Consider the following 18,566-nt stretch of genomic DNA (forward strand, 5'->3'; position numbering starts at 1 on the left):
GAATTACAGAGAAGTTTGTCGTTTTTTTGGTACCAGTTTATTTATCAAAATGATTTTGGGGCAACCCGGTGGCTTAGCGGTTTAGCGCCACCTTTGGTCCAGGGCGTGATCCTGGAGACCCAGGATCTAGTCCCACGTCAGGCTTCCTGCATGGAGCCTGCTTCCTCCCTCTGCCCGCCCACCCCCCTTCATTTATTTATGAATAAACAAAATCCTGGAAAAAAAAAAAAGAAATTGAATCTTTAAAAAAAAAGATTTTGCCTTATGATCAGGATTTAAAAGGCTGAATATTTCCTATGTGTTTGAAGGAATTGTCAGTGGCATATTCATTAATTTGCAAATATCTGTTAAATGCCTACTTGGATCTATTCTAAGGTACTAAAAATGCATCTATGAGTACTTGTTATGTATAAAGCGCATAGTTAAACATTTCTATATAATACATGTCTTACCGTGAAGTTTAGGAAAGAAGACTTATATGAAAGGTTAAGGAATGGTATAAGGCTAACCTTTGATTCAGTACTTAGGTAGTTTACTAGCTAGGTGAATAGTGCCCCTCCTCCCAGGTCCTCCAGAAATGTTATTCAGAATATATGGGCAGACTTAAAAAAAATGCCAAAATGTAAACATTTGTTGAATCTGAGTACCTGGTGTTATTGTGGTTATTTCCTGTACATTTGAAAAGTTGAAAAAAAGGTACAGAATAGAAAGTGAGAAGGGACTTGAAGCTTATGAAGAGGGTAAATAGAGTAAAGGAAGGATGGATTATTTTCAGCTGAAGGAACTGGTGAGTTGCTCTTAGAAATTCCCAGGAGGGGTGCATGGGTGGTTTAGTTGGCTAAACGTCTGCCTGTCTGCCTTTGGCTCAGGTCATGATCCCAGGGCCCTGGGATTGAGCCCCTTGTGGGCTCCTAGCACACCAGAGAGTCCACTTCTCTTTCCCACCACTCCCCACTAACTCCTCTCTCTCTCACCTCTCTCACGTGCTCTTGCACACATGTGCGTGCTCGCTCTCTCTCTCTCTCTCTCTCAAATAAATCTTTAAAAAAATTCAGAGGAACGAGAAAAAGTATAGAAGGATCTTGGGGAAAAGTAATTCATGAATTTAGTGGCAAATCAAAATGACTATTGTAGATTCATAGGGGAAGAAAGACTAGTCTGCCTAGAATAGATGTTTTAGGGGATCTTTTAGATTTAAATTTCTTAAAACATTACAAATATTAAAGCTAAGCCAGGGTTACATCTCATACACTGGTAAATGGAGATATACAGTGGCTTTATTATTTTCATCTCCTGTGCTCTGAATGGTCAAAGACAGGTGTTTTCCCTCTACCTTTAGCAATTGCACAATTAGGGGTGCATCTGTAAAATATCCTTCTGTATAAATGTGGGGAAAGGGGTGGGGTAAAGAAAAACTTAATTTATTGAAAAATTTATTTATTTACTTTTAGAGAAGAAAAGAGCATGAGTGGGAAGGACAGAGGGAGAATCCCAAGCAGACTCCACACTCAGTCTCATGAGCATAAGAACCTGAGCTGAAACCAGGAGTCGGGCGCTTAACTGACTGTGCCACCCAGGTGCCCCAGTGAAGCAAGATTGTTAAAACACATATCCTTAGAATTTATTAAAAATAGTGTGCATGGTGTTTAAGAAACCAGCTTGCCAGAACAAGACTACCTGAATTCAAATACTGGCTCTACCACATAGAGCTCTGTGATCTTGGGAAACCACTTACTGACTCATTGCCACAGTTGAATGAATTGGGATTCACTCATTCATTAAATATTTGTTAAATGCCTATTATATGTCAGGCATTGCTCTAGAGGAATCAAAAGAACAACTCTGACCACAACAGACTAATATTTCTGCTAGAGAATTTCCATTCTAGCGGGAAGAAGACAAAGTCATAATACATTAAGAGGTAATAATGGCAATAATTACCATTAATGGTAATGGCAGTAATCATTGGTAATAAGGAAAGGGGGCACCTGGGTGGCTCAGTGCTTGAGCATCTGCCTTTGGCTCAGGTTGTGATCCCAGGTCCTGGGATCAAGTCCCGTATCGGGCTTCCCACAGGGAGCCTGCCTCTCCCCTCTGTCCACATCTCTGCCTCTCTCTCTCTCTCTCTCTCTCTCTCTCTCTCTCTCTCTCAAGGATAAATAAAATCAATAATAATAAAAAAAAAAAAGCTAGGGTGGGGTTATCAGATTTAACAAAAAATAGAGAACACAATGTTTGAATTTCAGATAAACAGTGGATAATTTCTCTTTTTAGAATGAATATATTTCAAGTATTGCATGGGACATATTTGTCTTAAAAATAATTTGTTTATGCAAAATTCACATTTGATTGTTATCCTGTGTTTCATCTTGCAACTTGAGATGTGGGGAATGTGGTGGTGCTAGAAATTCAAATGGGATGATGTGGGTGGTAGTAGTTCCCCCTGAGAAGGTGATATTCTAAGGACTTCAGGTAATGGAACTAGCCATGCAGATATGTGGGGAGAATTCCGGGTAGGAATGTGTCCGGAGTATTTGAGGAATGGCAAAGGGGCCAGTATGACTAGAGAAAATTAAGGAAGTGAAGTCAGGGAAGGAGGGTGGTGGTGTTTTGTAGACCTTTTAGGACCCTTTTGGCTTTTACTCCCATTGAAAGAAGAAGCTACAGGAGGATTTTGAGCAGAAGAAAAACCTGATAAAAAGGATCCCTTTGCTTAGGAAGCTCTTGCAGTATTTCAAGCAAAAAAATGTTAGGGATTTGGGCTGGAGTGATAGCACTAGAGGTGGCGTGAAGTGATTTGATTCAATATATTTTAAATGTAGAGCCAAAGGGATACCCTGATTATTGGATATGGGTGAGAAAAGCAGAAAGAAGTCAAAATCACTATTAAGATTTTGACCTGATGCTGACAAGATGGAGGATTCTACTGAATTGAAAGAGCTTGTACTAGAAACAAAGGGTTTTTTGGAGGCTGGGCAAGAAGGATGGAGAAATGAGGTAAGACAATTGGGAGTTTGGTCTGGGACCTGTTAAGTTTAAGATGTTTAGTACACATTTGTTCTGGTTACTTATTTTGTAAGGAATGACTCCAACCTTAATGGCATAAAACCATTTTATTGTTCTCAGGAATTCTGTGGGTTAGGAATTTGGACAGGGCACAGCTGGGATGGCTTATCTCTTCCATTATGTTTGGGGCATCTGCTGGAACAATTCCAATGGCTGGGGGCTGAAAGCATCTGATCTGGCACCAGGCCTGAAGGACTTAAAAGGCTGGGTTCAGCTGGGGATTGTCGCTGTAGATACATGTGGCCCTGCCCTGTGGCTCAGGCTTCTCTAAACATGGCGACTGGGTCTCTCTGGTGGGAGCTTCTGGAGAATGAGTGTACAGGAGACTTGGGTGGAAAGGGCATGATCTTTTCTGACCAGGCCTCAGAGTCATGCAGTGTCACTTTTGCCACGTTGTGTTGATTACAAGTGAGTCACAAAGGCATCTCTGATTCTAGGGGAGAGGAATTTAATGGGGAAGTGGCAAGGGCACATTGCCACAGGTCATGTGGGATGGGAGATGTTATTGCCACTATTTTTGGAAAATAGAGTTGGCCACAGCATCAAGAGATGTCAGTTTAACACTTGCATGGGTTTGGAGTCTGGGGGAGAGATCTGGTCTGTACATGTAATGAATCATTATATAGATGTCATTTAAAGCCCTGTGATTGGTGGACATCATGGGGGGTTAGTATAGACAGGAGATGAGAAAAGGCCCAAGGACAGAGCCCTCGGGTAACTGCAACAATGTTCAAATGTCGGAGAAAAGAGAAAACTAGCAAGAGGGACAGAAATGACCAGGGAAGTAGGAAGAAAAATGTGTGACATCCTGTCATCAAAGTTAAAGTAGGTATTTTCTGGAGTAAGGGTCTAGTTGTTGATGAGGCAAGAAAGACTAAGACTGAAAACTGGCTGTTGGGTTTAGCAATTTGCAGGAAACGATAACCTCATCAAGAGCAGCGTCAGCATGCCAGAGAAAGCTCAGTTTGAGTAAGTTTAAGAGTACTTGGTGGGAAGGAATTGGAAACAGAGACTAACCACCTCAAGGAATCTTTCTGTAAAGAGGAATAACAAAAATGGGGTGGTAGCTGGAGGATAAAGGAGAGATAGAAGGTTTTTTGCTTTGTAACATGGGAGAGACAACTGCGTATTTGTATGATCTAGTGAGAAAGGGACACATTGAGGGTGACGAGGAAATGCTGAATTTCCGGAGCTGTGTCCCTGCATATAGGAAGGAGTCCAGCTGGATCAGAGCATGTTTTGAATTGGCCATGCAGAAGAGAAAGCAGAGTATGTGAGTATAGATGCTAGCAGGTGAGTAGATGTGATGGTGAGATTTTGAAGTTCTCTTGATTACTTCAATCTTCCCATTGATGTGGGTATAACTTAGGATACCAGTTATAAAACACTTAGCTGTTGATGCATGAGATTAACCTATTTTTGTCTGAGATTAAGTCCTTACTCTTTTTAAAATGGGTCTTCTGTGAAAAGTGATATTAAATGGATTTTTTCTTTTAATCTTTTATTGAAGAATAGTACACACACGTTTGCAAATAAGTATATAGCTCCATAAATTACCACAAACACACCTATGTACCACACCCAGATTAAGAAGAACATTTGTGGCCTCTAGTTGTTTTTGTTTTGTTTTGTTTCTCCCCTAAAATATCCTTAGTTCAGAAAATAGAAAGCTAGTCATCCATGTGTTTAGATCAAGGATATTTTTGTAAAATTTACTGGCCTGTGAAACCCAAAAGTCTGGTAATATGTTTAACATTGAGGAGTCTAATAAGCCTTACTGGGCCATCCTGCTAGAAGAAAGAAAGAAAGAAACAATTCCCAAATGTCCTATAAGTTTCCAGAGTCATGAGAAAATTTCTAAACCATGACGGGACACCAATTCCTCGAGCATTCTTCGAGCATTCTTCAAATCATGTGCTTCATGAGTGACTTTACTCTTATGCTATGAACACCAACATTTTTTTAAAAGGATTTCAGATTCATGAAGATAAAATGCCTCGTGCCCTCTTCAGTTAACCACAAATTTACCGAGAGGAGTCATTTTTCCTTTTTCTTGCCCCTGTCCCAAAGAAAGGAGGCCTGATTTCCCTTACAACATGTCTCCAATCTAGTTTCCTCATGTTTTTGGGAAGGTGACTTTCCAAGACAATGTGCTGGTCACCTATTCTATTAGTGATGATCTGAATTATTTCTCTTTTTAAGATGTCATCCACCAAAACAAAAATGAAGAGTATGTGGCTGGTGTACTTTTCTTAGGGAAGCCCTTGTGTCTTATAGGCTTTTGTCTAATTATTTTGTATGGTTTCCTGTATACCACCTCTAATACACACATATCCTGTAATTAAGGTAATAGTTTCTTAGCTGAATATTAGTGTTTGGGAAAACTTGCCTCTTTTTTTAATCAAGGTTCACTTCCATTTGCAGCTAGCACTTGCACTCGGTCTGTACATTTTGCCTGTGATTGTGTTCATTTTAGTGTTTCATTTTCTGGGTGATGTGCCTTGCGTGATTTTGGTTTTCATTTACCGATGGTTGAGAGCAACCATCTTGTGGCCCTAAGAGACAGCTCTTTGCCCCTCTTTTCAGAGTCCTTGTTTGATTCTTCTTGTGCTGTGTTTCATAATTGGTATTTAATGAGATCCCCCAGAACACGAGTCCACCCTCAAGGAAACCTGTGACCCCCTTTATTCCTGTATAAGCAAATTGGAGAAAATATGTAGATGTTTTTAGAAGTTAATTTTATTATATGAAGATAGCATACAAAATACATTCATAGTGACTAGAGATGTAGGACAAAATTAAGTCTTACTTAATATCTGCAGCATATATTCTTGGTATGTATAAAAGTAATTTTTTAAATTTCCAGTTTCCTTAAATAGTTACGCACAAAACACACACACGTATATACACATATACTGTCAGTCAAAGATGCGCTCTTCCTTTCACCCACTAAAAGGGGCTGGCAAGTATCTGTTTCATGTTTGACATTCTTACAGCCTGGGAAACAAGGCACGGTTAGGAGATCTACATCCCATTTTTCAGGATTTGGATACATTTCTTCCATGGGCTAAAACTAAGGTCTACGCATCATTTCTTAGACTAACTGGATACAGACTTGCATGAGGTTTCAGTCCCATTCCACCCACACTGTTACACATACAGGTTCTCCCAAATCCTGAAAGGAAATGCTGCCTTGCTTGTTAGTGCCAACTATTTGTATCACAAGTGACAAATGGTTCTAATAATATCAGTTAATTAGTGTTTTAATTTTCAGTGCTTTTTAATGTCCAGTGCTGGTTAATGAACCATTCTGGCAAGCATGTCACAACTAGATTCATTATTGCAAGCTTCCATTCTTTTTTTCTGTGCTAAGACTCTAGATGGGACCATTTTTGATGGATGGGCTTGTATAGGCTCAACCTGAGTCTTTGAAGCAGCCAAATTAACATAGTTCTAATACATTTTTTGGGGGGGAGGGAGACAGTATTACTGAGGTCCCTGAATAAAGAATTAGATTATTGAAATTGAGATACTGTATGTAGAGTTAAGGTGTTCATTTTCACTAATTGCTGGATCCTTTTCTGATTTGGAAAAAACAAAATAACTAATTAAAGTCTTTTTAAATTGTCCCTGTTGAACCTCCTCTGGTTACCTGACTGATACTGTTGCCAGCTATCACAGGTGCTTTTGTGCATGCAAGGAAGAAGAACAAAGCTCATCCCCTCTTCTAGCCCCTGGCCTGATTTTGTTTGCGCTGGGCTCTTGGTGGGGAGGCCTGCCTCACTTCTCTGCTGGCCAGAGGCTTCTCCAGCAGAGCCACCACTGGAGCATCCGGTACCTCACTTAGGGTGTTGCTAACTGTCCCATCTTTTTATACTAAGAATCTTGAACAAGAATGTGATACACAGAGTAGGAAGCAAAGATTCTTCTATTATATTTCAGGTTCTAGAGATAAGTTACTTGCATAAAGGGAAGTGTACTCTTCTCTATAACCAGAAGCAGCAATTCACTGTTGCCTGTCCAGCCTTGACTGGCTTTAAAAGGTGCATACATCCTAAACACATAGCATCAAACAGAGCCAATTGAGAGATCCAGGGTCTTTAAACCCTGAAGAGTAGGCACCCTTTTGTACCCTGTCTCCCTATTTCCATCATTCTCAGACCCAAGACAAGGTCCAAAGTAGATGAAAAGAGGCTTTTCTCCTATTGATGGCTCATTAACTAATATCCTGAGTCCCAATTCTGAAAGTATCTTGCATAAATTACATATCACCTTTTTTTCTCAAGGAGCATAAAGTGCTTAATAAACATTGGTTAATGCTCTTCCCCATCTTTCCAGTGGACTAGGGTGAGATAGTAGAATCCCCATTAAAAAGGAAACATGATTGACTTCCTGTCCTTTGGGTCCCAACTGTTTCAGTGAGTTGGTTTGGTTGGTATCGAGATGGGGTTTTCACTCTGTTCATCCTGTTTTTGCTCCATCTATTCTGGTTTTGGTATAGAGGAAACCCTCCACAAGACTCATTTTCATCCTCCTTGGCTTCCTTTTATAACTAACTATATAAAATAGGTTAATGTAAAAAAATTGAAGTGTCTTGGTTATATATTTTAAGACTCAAAATAGAATCTGACAATATTTTTGGAAATGTGGCTTAAAGCCCGACAAGTAACCCTAACAAACCAAACTCATTCTAATCAGGTTGCTCTGAGCAGTCAGCTGAGTGTGAGGCCATCATGCCATGGAGCCAACTTAGCTCAGGGTGAGTTTGCAGTGTGTCTTGCTAGAGGGGCCTGCAGTCTCAGCTCAGATTTGAGCACGAAGCTCCATGCTAAAAATTTCAAAATGTGCCATAAATGGGAATGGGCATAGGTCCAGTCCCATAGCTAACATTTTACAATTTGTTTCATAGTTCCAAAAAAATGTGTTTGTCCTTTTATTGCCTGCTGGAGTCCGGAAATGTCCCCTCATCCTTCTGTCCTGTCTGCTCCCTGGCTGGGTTCTCCATGTGGACCAGGTTCGGTCAGGGTTTGGAAGCCACAGCAGTGTCATGGCTGACAGCCCTCTCCTACTCCCTTCCCATATGGGACAGCACAAAAATTATTTGTCCTGTTTGATCTCTTCTTTCTTTCTCCCTTCTTTCCTTCTCCTCTTTGCCATCACATCTGCTAGAGGACCCCAGAGACATCATGTAGGTCAGCTTAGGACTCGTCTCCCGGTTCCAGGGTGCCGGTGGCTGACCCTGTGGAATCCATACTGCATTGCATGATCAATGCACCTCCTGAATCATCAAATGCCCTGTGGTCTCGGGGTAGGAGCAGGTAAGTCATTGGGCTTAGAAAGGGTTTCTCTAACACACTGAATAATGTGAAGATTTACTAGTGGTGTTTTTCACTTCTCACTATTACTCTATCTGGGGTTACTTTCTTGTTAGTCAAAAAGAGAAAAAAAAAAAGCACTATTAAAAATCACAAAAGTCAGCTTGCTCCTGTGGAAAGGTAAAGGTGTAAATTTATATATGTGTCATACTGGCAAAAGCTAGTTTTCAGGGAGCATAAATACTTGTGTGGTTCTAGAAATAAGGCGACGTGTCAAACTTTAGACAGGCGGGGTGGAGTATAAGACCACCGAGTTGTAGTCTGGGGGAGGCGAGCAGCACGAAATCTTCTTTTCCAGCTCTGAGTTGTCATATGTAAATCTGCGCCTGCCTCTGTTGATGTGCCCACACCTGGAATGGCAGAAAGGCCCTGTGAGGTCAGAAAGCCCCGACTCCTTACTTTTACTGGTTACTCGCAAGCTAAAGAAAGAAAAGAAAAGAAAAAATCAAATATACAAAATTGATGTCTTGAAAACAAACACTAACCTCCACTCTTTTCCGTCAGGTCATTTGCTCATAACTGTTCTAGAGTTCATGGTTATTGAATCCCATCTTAACCTCCGATCAGAGTCTCTTTGTTCTAGAGCTGCACACTGCTTCTCTACTACCAGCTTGGTGGCACCAGGCAGACAGATGCCTTCCTCTGGCTGGGGGGTGGATTGTGTGAAGAGAGAACTGCAGATCCATAATCCCAGGTCGAGAATAACTCCCAGGCCGGTATGGCCCTCCCCTGCACTTGGGCCAGCCAGCTTCTGTGGTAGGCTGAACAATGCTCCTGCCTCCAAAATAAATTGATCTCAAATCCCTGGAACCTGTGAAGAGCACTTTGTGTTCTACAGACTGAATATTACCTCATGTGGCAAGACAGGTGATTAAGCTAAGGATCTTCAGAGGAGGAACTGAGCCTGAGTTACCCAGGTAGACCTTAAATACAAACACATGCATCCTTATGAGATGCAGATCGAGCGTCACAGCCACACGCAGAAGGTAGTGGTTGGAGGTAGAGTAGGGAGAAATGGCCACAAGCCAAGGGATGCTGAGAGACATCAGGGGCCAGAGGAGGGGAGGAATGGATTCTCCTCAGAGCCGCCAGAGGAATCTTGGCCCTGCCAACACCTTGATTTCAGACTTCTGGCCTCTAGAACTGCAAGAGAATACACTTCTCTTGGTTTAAGCCACCAAATTTGTGGTAATGTGTTACAACAGCCTCGAGAAATGAATAGAGCTTCAGACAAACAGGTTAGTACCGTTGTCTCTCTGTCATGTTTGTGTCCTAGAAAATTTAGGTTATGGGATGGTCACTACTAAGCAAGGCTCACAGGAGAAGAAGCTTGCTTCCGGTTCTGTGTGTCCCATCCAGCCTGAAACAGATACACAAGAAAGAAAAGCTTCTCTTGTCCGTTTGTATTTGTTTATTAATAGCTGGGATGAGAACAAGAAAACCCACACATTAATGTTGTTGTTGAGAACAAGAAAACCCACACATTAATGTGGCCACAATAAAGTGCCACCACATTATTTCATTGGGTTCTGGATTAACAACATCAAGCACTTGCTGTATTTTTAATCTCAGTGTAGAGGGTGCAATTATGGTTTTCTTTCACAGAGATCTAGATAAGTATTCCAAAATAGGAAACAAAAGGTTGTCGGTAGCCTTTCTTTCCTCGCTTAGACACTTGTTCTTTGTGAGGGTCCCCTAATCTGCTACCCTATGAGGGGACTCTGCTCTGGTGCCATCACGGTGCTCATGTTAAAAGCAATCAAGTATGAAGATGTTTGCCTGGTAATGTTCTCACCTTTGGATTTACTTGTGGTTGTTAAACTATGCTGTGTCACTTAGAGGTGTTTGGGGCCATCTTTTGACTTGAATCAAGGTCAGCAAACTACAGCCTGTGGGCTGACCACCTGCTTGGTTGGGTTTTTTTTTTGTTTGTTTGGTTTGAAACAGGTTTATTGAAATATAGTTCACCTGTTGAAAGTGTCCAGTTGAATGGTCTTTATATTCACAGATGGCACAACCATCAACATAATTGATTTTAGAACATTTTCATCACCCCCCAGAACCAATACCCATTAGCATAGCTAGCCAGTCACTCTTCCCCACACTTCCCACCACCAGCCCTAGACAACCACTGATCTACTTTGTTTCTATAGATTGGCCTATTCCTGGCATTTAATATAAAGGGAATCATTTATGCTATGTAGTCTGTTGTGACTGGCTTTGTTCACTTAAAAATGTTTTCAATGTTTATCCATATTGTAATGTGTCAGAACTTTGTACTTTTTTATTAGCAAACGCTTGATTGTATGGGTAATACTGCATTCTATCTGCTCATCAATGGAAGGACATTTGGCTTGGTTTTACTTTGGGTTATTAATGATGCTGCTATGAACATTTGGGAATAAACTTTGGTGTGAACATAAGTTTTTGTTCTATTGGGTATGTACTGAGGGAGTAGCATTGCTGGGTCATGGAGTAATGCTATTTAACCTTCTGAAGACCTGCTATTCTGTTTCCCAAAGTGGCTGCACCATCTTACATTGCCACAGCAACACCAAGAGCTTATGATTTCTCCACATCCTCATCAGTATTTTTGGTTCTAGCCATCCTTGGTGGGTGTGAAGTGGTGTCTCGTCCTGGTTTTGATATGCATTTCCCTGACGACTAATGACCTTAAGTATCATTTCATGTGCTCATTGACCATGGCCAGCTGTTTCTGTAAATAAAGTTTATTGGAACACAGCCACACCTTCTTGTTTATATATTGGTGATGGCTGCTTTTATCCTACAATGGCAAAGTTGCTTCGTTGTTTTCTGTGTGACTAATAAAAAGTCTGCTGACCTCTGATTTAGATGAAAGAAGATCACATTCTGCCTTTGGGTGAGACAGGGGCAGCATTTGAATCAGGAAAGGTAGGAATGCCCAATAGACAGGCCCAGCCTTCGCCTGGCCAGCATGATTCCTAGGTAGAGACTAGCTCAGAGGAGCTAAGGTGATAGCAGGGCCAGTGGAGCAAAAAGCTGGAGCCTAATTCCAACAGCACTTGCTGGTGGCTACCGTAGGGAGGGAGGAGTGCTTCCAACAGGAAACAGGCCTTCATTTGGAAGGGTTGGCTTCTCAGGATGGCAGATCTTAGGACTAGAAAACAGGACTGTGACAACTGCTTCCTGTACAAACACTGCCAGCCCAGAGTATAATCATGGGCCAGCTTCCCTCCCTGCCCCCATAAGCATGTCTCCATCTGTTCACAGTTGGGCACGTCAGCCTCCTTCCAGCTGAGGCACTGTACTTCATGTGTTTGGACTGCCTGTCCCTGCTGCAGTTTTCTGCCTGTTTTTACTTCTCAAATCCCAAGCTTCCTGCTCAGCACTTGGTGCTCATATCTTTGATTTTATACCCTCCTAAGGAAAAAAAAAAAAAAAAGTGGTCTTCTGCAATGCCTGAGCATAGTAGTTCAGAAGGGCAAGTAGCTCTCAGATATCCCCCATTGAGTTTAGCCTAGTGTCCTTCATCACACACCCCCATCAACTGATCATAGAAAAGACCCCCAGATTCCTTACTCAATTTTCAGGGAGGCCTTGGGTTTGCTCTCAGCCCAGGTGAAGCGCTTCAGCAAGGGGGAAGCCAGCAGAGTGCTACTGTCCACCTGGTAGTCCTGATGGGGAGGAAGGAAAAAGGTTACACTTCTTGCCTGACCGACAGGGGTCCACGAATCTGGGGGATAATCCTGGGATGGACATATGAAGTCATCCCAAACTCTGTCCTCACCTGCCTATTGAGACAAAGCATGTTCTCTGTATTGGCAAATCTAAATTTTATAAGTTGCAAGAAATGCCTATTATTCCCTGTGACTTTGAGGTTCTTCTTCCTGAAGGTAAAGAATATACATTTACACAAAAGGGGAGAGGTGCCTGGGGGGGCTCAGGTCGTGATCCCGGGGTCCTGGGATCGAGTTCCGCATTGGGCTCCTTGCAGCAAGCCTGGTTTTCCCTATGCCTATGTCTCTGTCTCTGTCTCTCTGTCTGTCTCATGAATAAAAAAAAAAGAAAACGGAGGGGGGGAAACTATAGATAATGGGTGAGCATTTTTTATAGTACACTTTTATGTCCATTATTGCATACATATACTAAAACTAATGTTGGCAGACGACTGTTGTCTGTAAGTATGCTGTTATTTGGTGGCCATACAAAAGATGCAAGAATTCTGATAAATTCTAAAGACTTGGTTTAATTTCTGTTGTTGTGGATCCTTTGGAATTTTCAGGCCCCATAGTAATGTTTTGCAGCAATTTCATTTTCTCATTGCTTCAGCTTTAGCATGGAATTTTATGCAGGCTCCTCCTTCCTCTGTTGATAGAACATTCCCAGTATGTGTGGACTCCACACTTTGTTCCTCCACCCTTTGCATCACTGGGCTGTTTTCATGTCCTTACTCATCAGTAAACAAGCCTAAGCAAGCAAAGAAGCTTACCACTGTATCAGCCTGGGGAGGGTTGGTGGATAGCAATCTTCCATGTTTTGCCCAGTATCATTTCCTAGGACTTAAAACCAACTTCCTGAGCAGAAAAAAATTCAGCTACTTTACTTTTGTGTTCTGTGGGTTATTTGTAATGTTTTTAACGTTTCAATCATCTTATCCTCTTTAGTGGGTTTGAAACGCTTTGGGGCTCTTTTAAAGATGACTGTGCTGGGTCTCAAGGTCACCGTGTTTGTGATCATCAGCTTCACACTGTGGTTGGTTTTACAGCCCTTTTATGGGACATGGGCATTACCAGTGTCCTCAAAGTTGACCATGCACATCAATCCCCTGGGGACCTTGTGACAGGGCAAAATGTAACTCACTGATAATGAATGGGTCTTGAGATTTGGCATTTCTAGCCTGCTTAGTGACAACGGTGCTTACCTGGAGATCAGTTTGAGTGTAAGGGTCTTGATGCTGGAAGGGCATTCTTGCCCAGCCCTCCCTCTCCTCCCATTACTTTCTCAACCTCCTGTCCTAGAGCTTCAAAGAGACAAATTGGGTAAGGCCTTGTGTTTGCCAGGCTGTACTGGATTTCTTCTGGTGTGGCTGTAGGACCATGGCCATTCAGCCTATAGAACCTTAGTGGGAAGGAGCATAAGGCCTGGGTAGACTTCTCTCGGGACTTCAAGACTACTCTTAAGGGAGAGCTTTCTGTTGCATCATGAAGACCCAGCCACCCACAGTTTTGAATTCCTCCATTAATCTGAAAGCAGGATTCCATCATTGATAGACAAGAAGCCAAGAAACCCAATGAAGTTTCCTAAGGGACTAAACTATGATCAGGTGAAGACTTGGACCCTGGAGAGCATTCCTAGGTCATTCTCAAACTACAGAACTACCTGCTTTCAAATTAGCTCTGTATAGCTAAGCCTTGTTGTCAGGTCTCCCGGAATTGTCATTTCAGTCACTAATCATTACTGATCCCCATTGACTGAGAGCCACCAGAATACGGGAGTTTGTATAGGGATAGAGCCTGGCAAAGGGTCCTGCCAAGGTGCATTGAGTAGGTTAATTCCATTACTTACATCAAAAATAGAGGTGGTGTTTGGTGAAAGTTCTTCAAAGGTTTTGATTCTCTCCAGGCTCATGAAATTGAAAGCATTTACATATCTGATGAAGAAAGAATAACCAAGACAGGTAAGTGCAGCCAGCTTTTATTAGTCAGGAAACTATATGGGTACTGTATCTGATCCAAGGTGAACCAAAGTACCAGAAAGAATCCTTGACTCCTGAGGCTGAAAGAATCCTGACAGCAGTGGCCACTTCTCCCATGGTTGTCAATCCACACTGCATAGTTTCAAGCAAAAACCCAGAAAGGACCCTTGAGAAACTACTTAGTGGTTGGGCTTCTAGTCCTTTGTGGAATTGGAGAAATGTCAGGCCTAGAAGAAACCTGAATTATCACGTGGCCTAAACACCCTACATTACAAAATAGAGAAATGATGCCCAGAGAAGGGATATGACTTGATAATAGCTGCCTACTTCAAAGGAGACCAAGGAAATGACCTCACCAGGTCTCAGAGCTGATTTAATAGCTAGGCCTGTATATTCTGTTCTGGGATTCCAGATTGGGAGAAATGGGTGGTATTTTTATGTTTTCTGTAGAATTAACTACCTACTGACCTTTTGTTGATGATCTATTAGGAAGGGTAACAGAGATTTCCACTATATGGTTTTCCTCCTAAGGCAAGTTCACCTACTGACTGAGTTTCTTAGTCTGAAACCCTATCACCATCTGCAAGGCCCAGTTTCTTAGATAAGCTCCTTATTGGCCTAAGGCTAAGCAGCATTCTGGAAAGGCCCAAATAACTGACAACTTCCCTCCCCCTTCTCTGATACAGTCAGATATTGCTAATGTGTTCAATCCCAATTAGTTTTCTTATCTTGGGGGGAATAAAAAGGTGATTTGATGGGTGACTTCTTATCTTTAAAAAGAAATCTTTTTTTTTTTCTTTAAGGGTAATTCATGGGACTCCTGGGTGGCTCAGCGGTTGAGCGTGTGTCTTTGGCTCAGTGTCTGGAATTGAGTATTGCATCGGGCTCCCTGAGAGGAGCCTGCTTCTCCTTTCTGCCTGTCTCTGCCTCTCTCTGCGTCTCTCTCATGAATAAATACATATCGTTTTAAAAAAAAAAAAAAAAGGTTCATCCAAGTGGGTGAATCCCAACTAGAGTTCTTATCTTAGAAAAAAAAGGTTGACTCATGACATGTTGATACATGTACAACTGTTAGTGATGATATCTTTGATATAATCAGATATGGCTAATGTGTTCAATCCCAGCTAGTTTTTTTACCTTAAAAAAAGGATGATTCATCAGTTGGGCTGGTTGTGAAGTATGAGCAGTGCCACTGACTTATAACCCATTACCACAAATGTGGGCTGGCCACTGGACTCCTGGGCTTCTCATAGATGCTTGTCAGTCTTTTCAGACTGGTCCAATCATTAGCCATGCCTCCCCTGGTCACCTGCCAAGTTTGGCTGAACTGAGGTCAAAGCTCTACGGTTGTGCCTACTGCAGATAAAGATGCTAGAAGGCCCACAGGACAGTCTAAATTTCCTAAAAATAATTCTAACAGCATGGGAACAGGGAAGGAGTATCAAACTGCAATCTGCTATTTTCTAGACACACAATTTTGGCAGGCTATCTTCTATGGAGACTCACTGTCCCCATTTGTGTAACAGGAATAATATCTACTGTATAGTATTGTTTTGAGCATTAAAGGAATTGATATATACAAAGAGCCTAGCACAGTGCCAGAACAGCACATATCTTTGTAACCTTTAATGTGTATGACATACTTGCAACCATTAGCAGTGATGAACACCATATGCAACTGTTAGTGCTGATGTGGGATGTATGTATAACCGCTAGTAACGACATGTTGGACATGTTGATACATGTATAACTGTTAGTGCTGAATATGTGTGATACATGTGTAACTATGAGTACTGAAGAGCTGATTCCCACCCAGCAATCAATATTTCTTCCCTTATCCCTTCTCCAACTTCTGTAGCAAGGAGAGATATGTTAGTGTGCCAAATAAGAAAAAAAAAAGTTTGTTTTATCTAAAGTCTTATGAAAAAAAGTTATTGGGGAAAAAAGATGTAGGATTATCCTAAAATAAAATTAAAATGCAATGCATTATGCTTGATTAGATCCTGTTTTTGCCTTTTGTTTTTTAAGGCATAAATGATGTTTGGGAAACTTACGGAAATGTGAATATTTAATAATATTAAGGAACTATCATTTCTTTGGTGTGATAATTTTGATGTGGTAACACAAATAACCTTACAAGATTTAGGGGTAGAATGTTATAATGCCTTATGCTCTGTTCCAATTGGTTCAGCAAATGGGAAAAAAAAAACCACATGCACACAGAATGTATGCATAGAGACAAAATAGGGCAAAATGTTAGCTATGGTTGAATTTAGGAGGTGGACTTTTTAATGTTTGAAAATTTTATAGTACAGGCTAGAGAAAGAAAGGACTCTTACCTGACATTATCAGAACTTCCTGAATTAAACTTTGGAGCTGAGATATCTTCCTTGAAGAAGTCATCAGAGAAGGCAGGAGATGAGTATGTAAATCCACTATTTCCTGTCAGTATGGCATTTAGTGGGATATAGTCTTTTCCATCCTAAAATACCAAAGATAGAGCTCTAATTGTACAAATTTCTATATCCATCTACATCTGTGAAACATGTCAGCTTCAACTGTGTCATTTCCACAACTTTTGTTGTGTTTTGGGAAGATAATTTTGCATACACACACATTTAACTGCTAATTTCTGCTTTTAATAGCTCTTAAAAATAACACCCCCTTGACTAACATTCAAAGGCATTTGGGTCTTCGGATATTTTAGATAAATTTAGCTTTACCTGTTGTACATTTGCTTGAAGCAAATCACCTAGTTTTTCCACAAGTTCTGCAAATCGTGGCCTTTCTTTAGGGTCTTTGTGCCAGCAGTCCAACATGATCTGATAGCTGTTGGGTGAAAGCACAACAGAAATAGCTGAAGAACAGTGGTAATTATGTAAATTGCCCTACATTCATCAGCAAAGTGATGGGTGTTGTCCTATAGATAAAGGTTATGCTTCTTGTAGTATATGATATTTGCCTTCGTTTTTGGATTTGGGCATGCAGCACCCACACACACAAGGCTATCTGGGCCAGGTCCTGCTGGTAGTGGAAAACATTTCTACAAAGGCAGATTAATAAACCAACCCTCTGAAGCCCGTCACCTCCCAAATTCTTTGGGGTGCTTGTGGTTTCTGCAGATAGGAAGTCATGAGCCCTTCTTGAATAAAGCAGAGCTACTGGAAAAAGAAGCACCACTGTTGACTTGCAGTATAAAGCTCCTCCTCTCACTGTAAAAAGCAGGGCAATGTCCTTAAAGGTGCAAATTATCCTTAAAGGACACAAATATCCATGGGTGAATCGTTTATAGTACTTATTATATTCTCAGGCTATCAAAAAAAGATTGACTCAGGCTTTTCAATAAGTATATGGTATGTCCAGGGCTGCCTCACAGTTACATTATTGAGCTCAGCAGTGGAAACCAGAGAAGGCCCTGTGTACAGGACTCAAGTCACTTCCAAAATGTGAAAGTTTGTGTAGAGTATGGGTAGTTCTGTGGGTTGTGTGCAGGTTTCTTGCATGTGGCTGATCCCCTCTCTTCCTGTTAACCCCAGCATTTCTTTTTTCTTTAACTTTAATTTTAATTTTTAAAAGACTTTATCCATTCATGAGAGACACACAGAGAGAGGCAGAGACAGAGGCAAAGGGAGAAGCAGGCTCCCTGCAGGAAGCCCAATGTGGGACTCCATCCCAGGACCTCAGGATCATGCACTGAGCCAAAGGCAGACACTCAACCACTGAGCCACCCAGGCGTCCCAACCCCAGCATTTCAAAGCAGCCATTACAAACTGGCCTCCCACACCTCTCAAGTCACTAGGTACAGACTGAGTTTCTGGATATGAAAACATTTAATATTACAGAAGCCAGATTGTGCCCTGGAATTGATTGATCAATTTTAAAAGATTGTATTTATTCATGAGAGACACAGAAAGACAGAGACGTAGGCAGAGGGAGAAGCAGGCTCCATGCCGGAAGCCCAGTTGGGACTCGATCCCGGGATTCTGCAATCATGCCCTGAGCCAAAGGCAGACACTCATCCCCTGAGCCACCCAGGCATCCTGGGTCCTGGGATTTAAATGTCAACAGGGTTCCTTGTCAATTCTTCTCCTCTGACCTTTGAGATGGAAAGATATTGGGCTCTTTTCTTGGTCATGCCCGAGGGAATATAGGTCCCTGCCTGCACATCCTCCTTGTAGAACACATGCCAGAGGTCTTTACACGCACTGGCTTATAATTTACTCTCTTTTGGTTCTTTCCTCTCCTCAAGAGATGTTTACTGTAAATATCTCTTATCTCAGAAAACCATCTGGACTAGAGAAGACTCTGACCAAGTTGGATCAAAATCTGAGTGGCCTCAGAATTTGGATCTGGATCAGAACCTGGCTGGGAGCACTATGTTGGTGGGGACCACATCTCCACACCCCTCACCTAGCTGAGGGCCTGCCATGTAAGTATTTGATAAGGAA

General features: G+C 41.7%; 1 protein-coding gene across 2 annotated transcripts in view; it reads right to left on the reverse strand.

Annotated features, from left to right (window-relative positions):
* Positions 1 to 5,787: 5,787 nt before the first annotated feature.
* FLT1 (fms related receptor tyrosine kinase 1) overlaps positions 5,788 to 18,566 on the reverse strand; it is a 177,526-nt gene continuing 164,747 nt past the window's right edge. The window contains exons 26-30 of one of the 2 annotated variants that reach the window (XM_041764815.1): positions 16,842 to 16,947; positions 16,458 to 16,600; positions 13,989 to 14,073; positions 12,003 to 12,097; positions 5,788 to 8,860 (exon numbers count right to left, since the gene is read on the reverse strand). In XM_041764815.1, coding sequence (XP_041620749.1) covers positions 8,662 to 8,860; positions 12,003 to 12,097; positions 13,989 to 14,073; positions 16,458 to 16,600; positions 16,842 to 16,947 — 628 coding nt within the window. In that variant the 3' untranslated portion in view covers positions 5,788 to 8,661. The remainder of the gene's footprint in view (positions 8,861 to 12,002; positions 12,098 to 13,988; positions 14,074 to 16,457; positions 16,601 to 16,841; positions 16,948 to 18,566) is intronic. The other variant, XM_041764814.1, reaches the window with a different exon arrangement.

The sequence above is a fragment of the Vulpes lagopus genome, chromosome 8 (genome assembly GCF_018345385.1).
Source record: "Vulpes lagopus strain Blue_001 chromosome 8, ASM1834538v1, whole genome shotgun sequence".
Lineage (NCBI taxonomy): Eukaryota > Metazoa > Chordata > Mammalia > Carnivora > Canidae > Vulpes > Vulpes lagopus.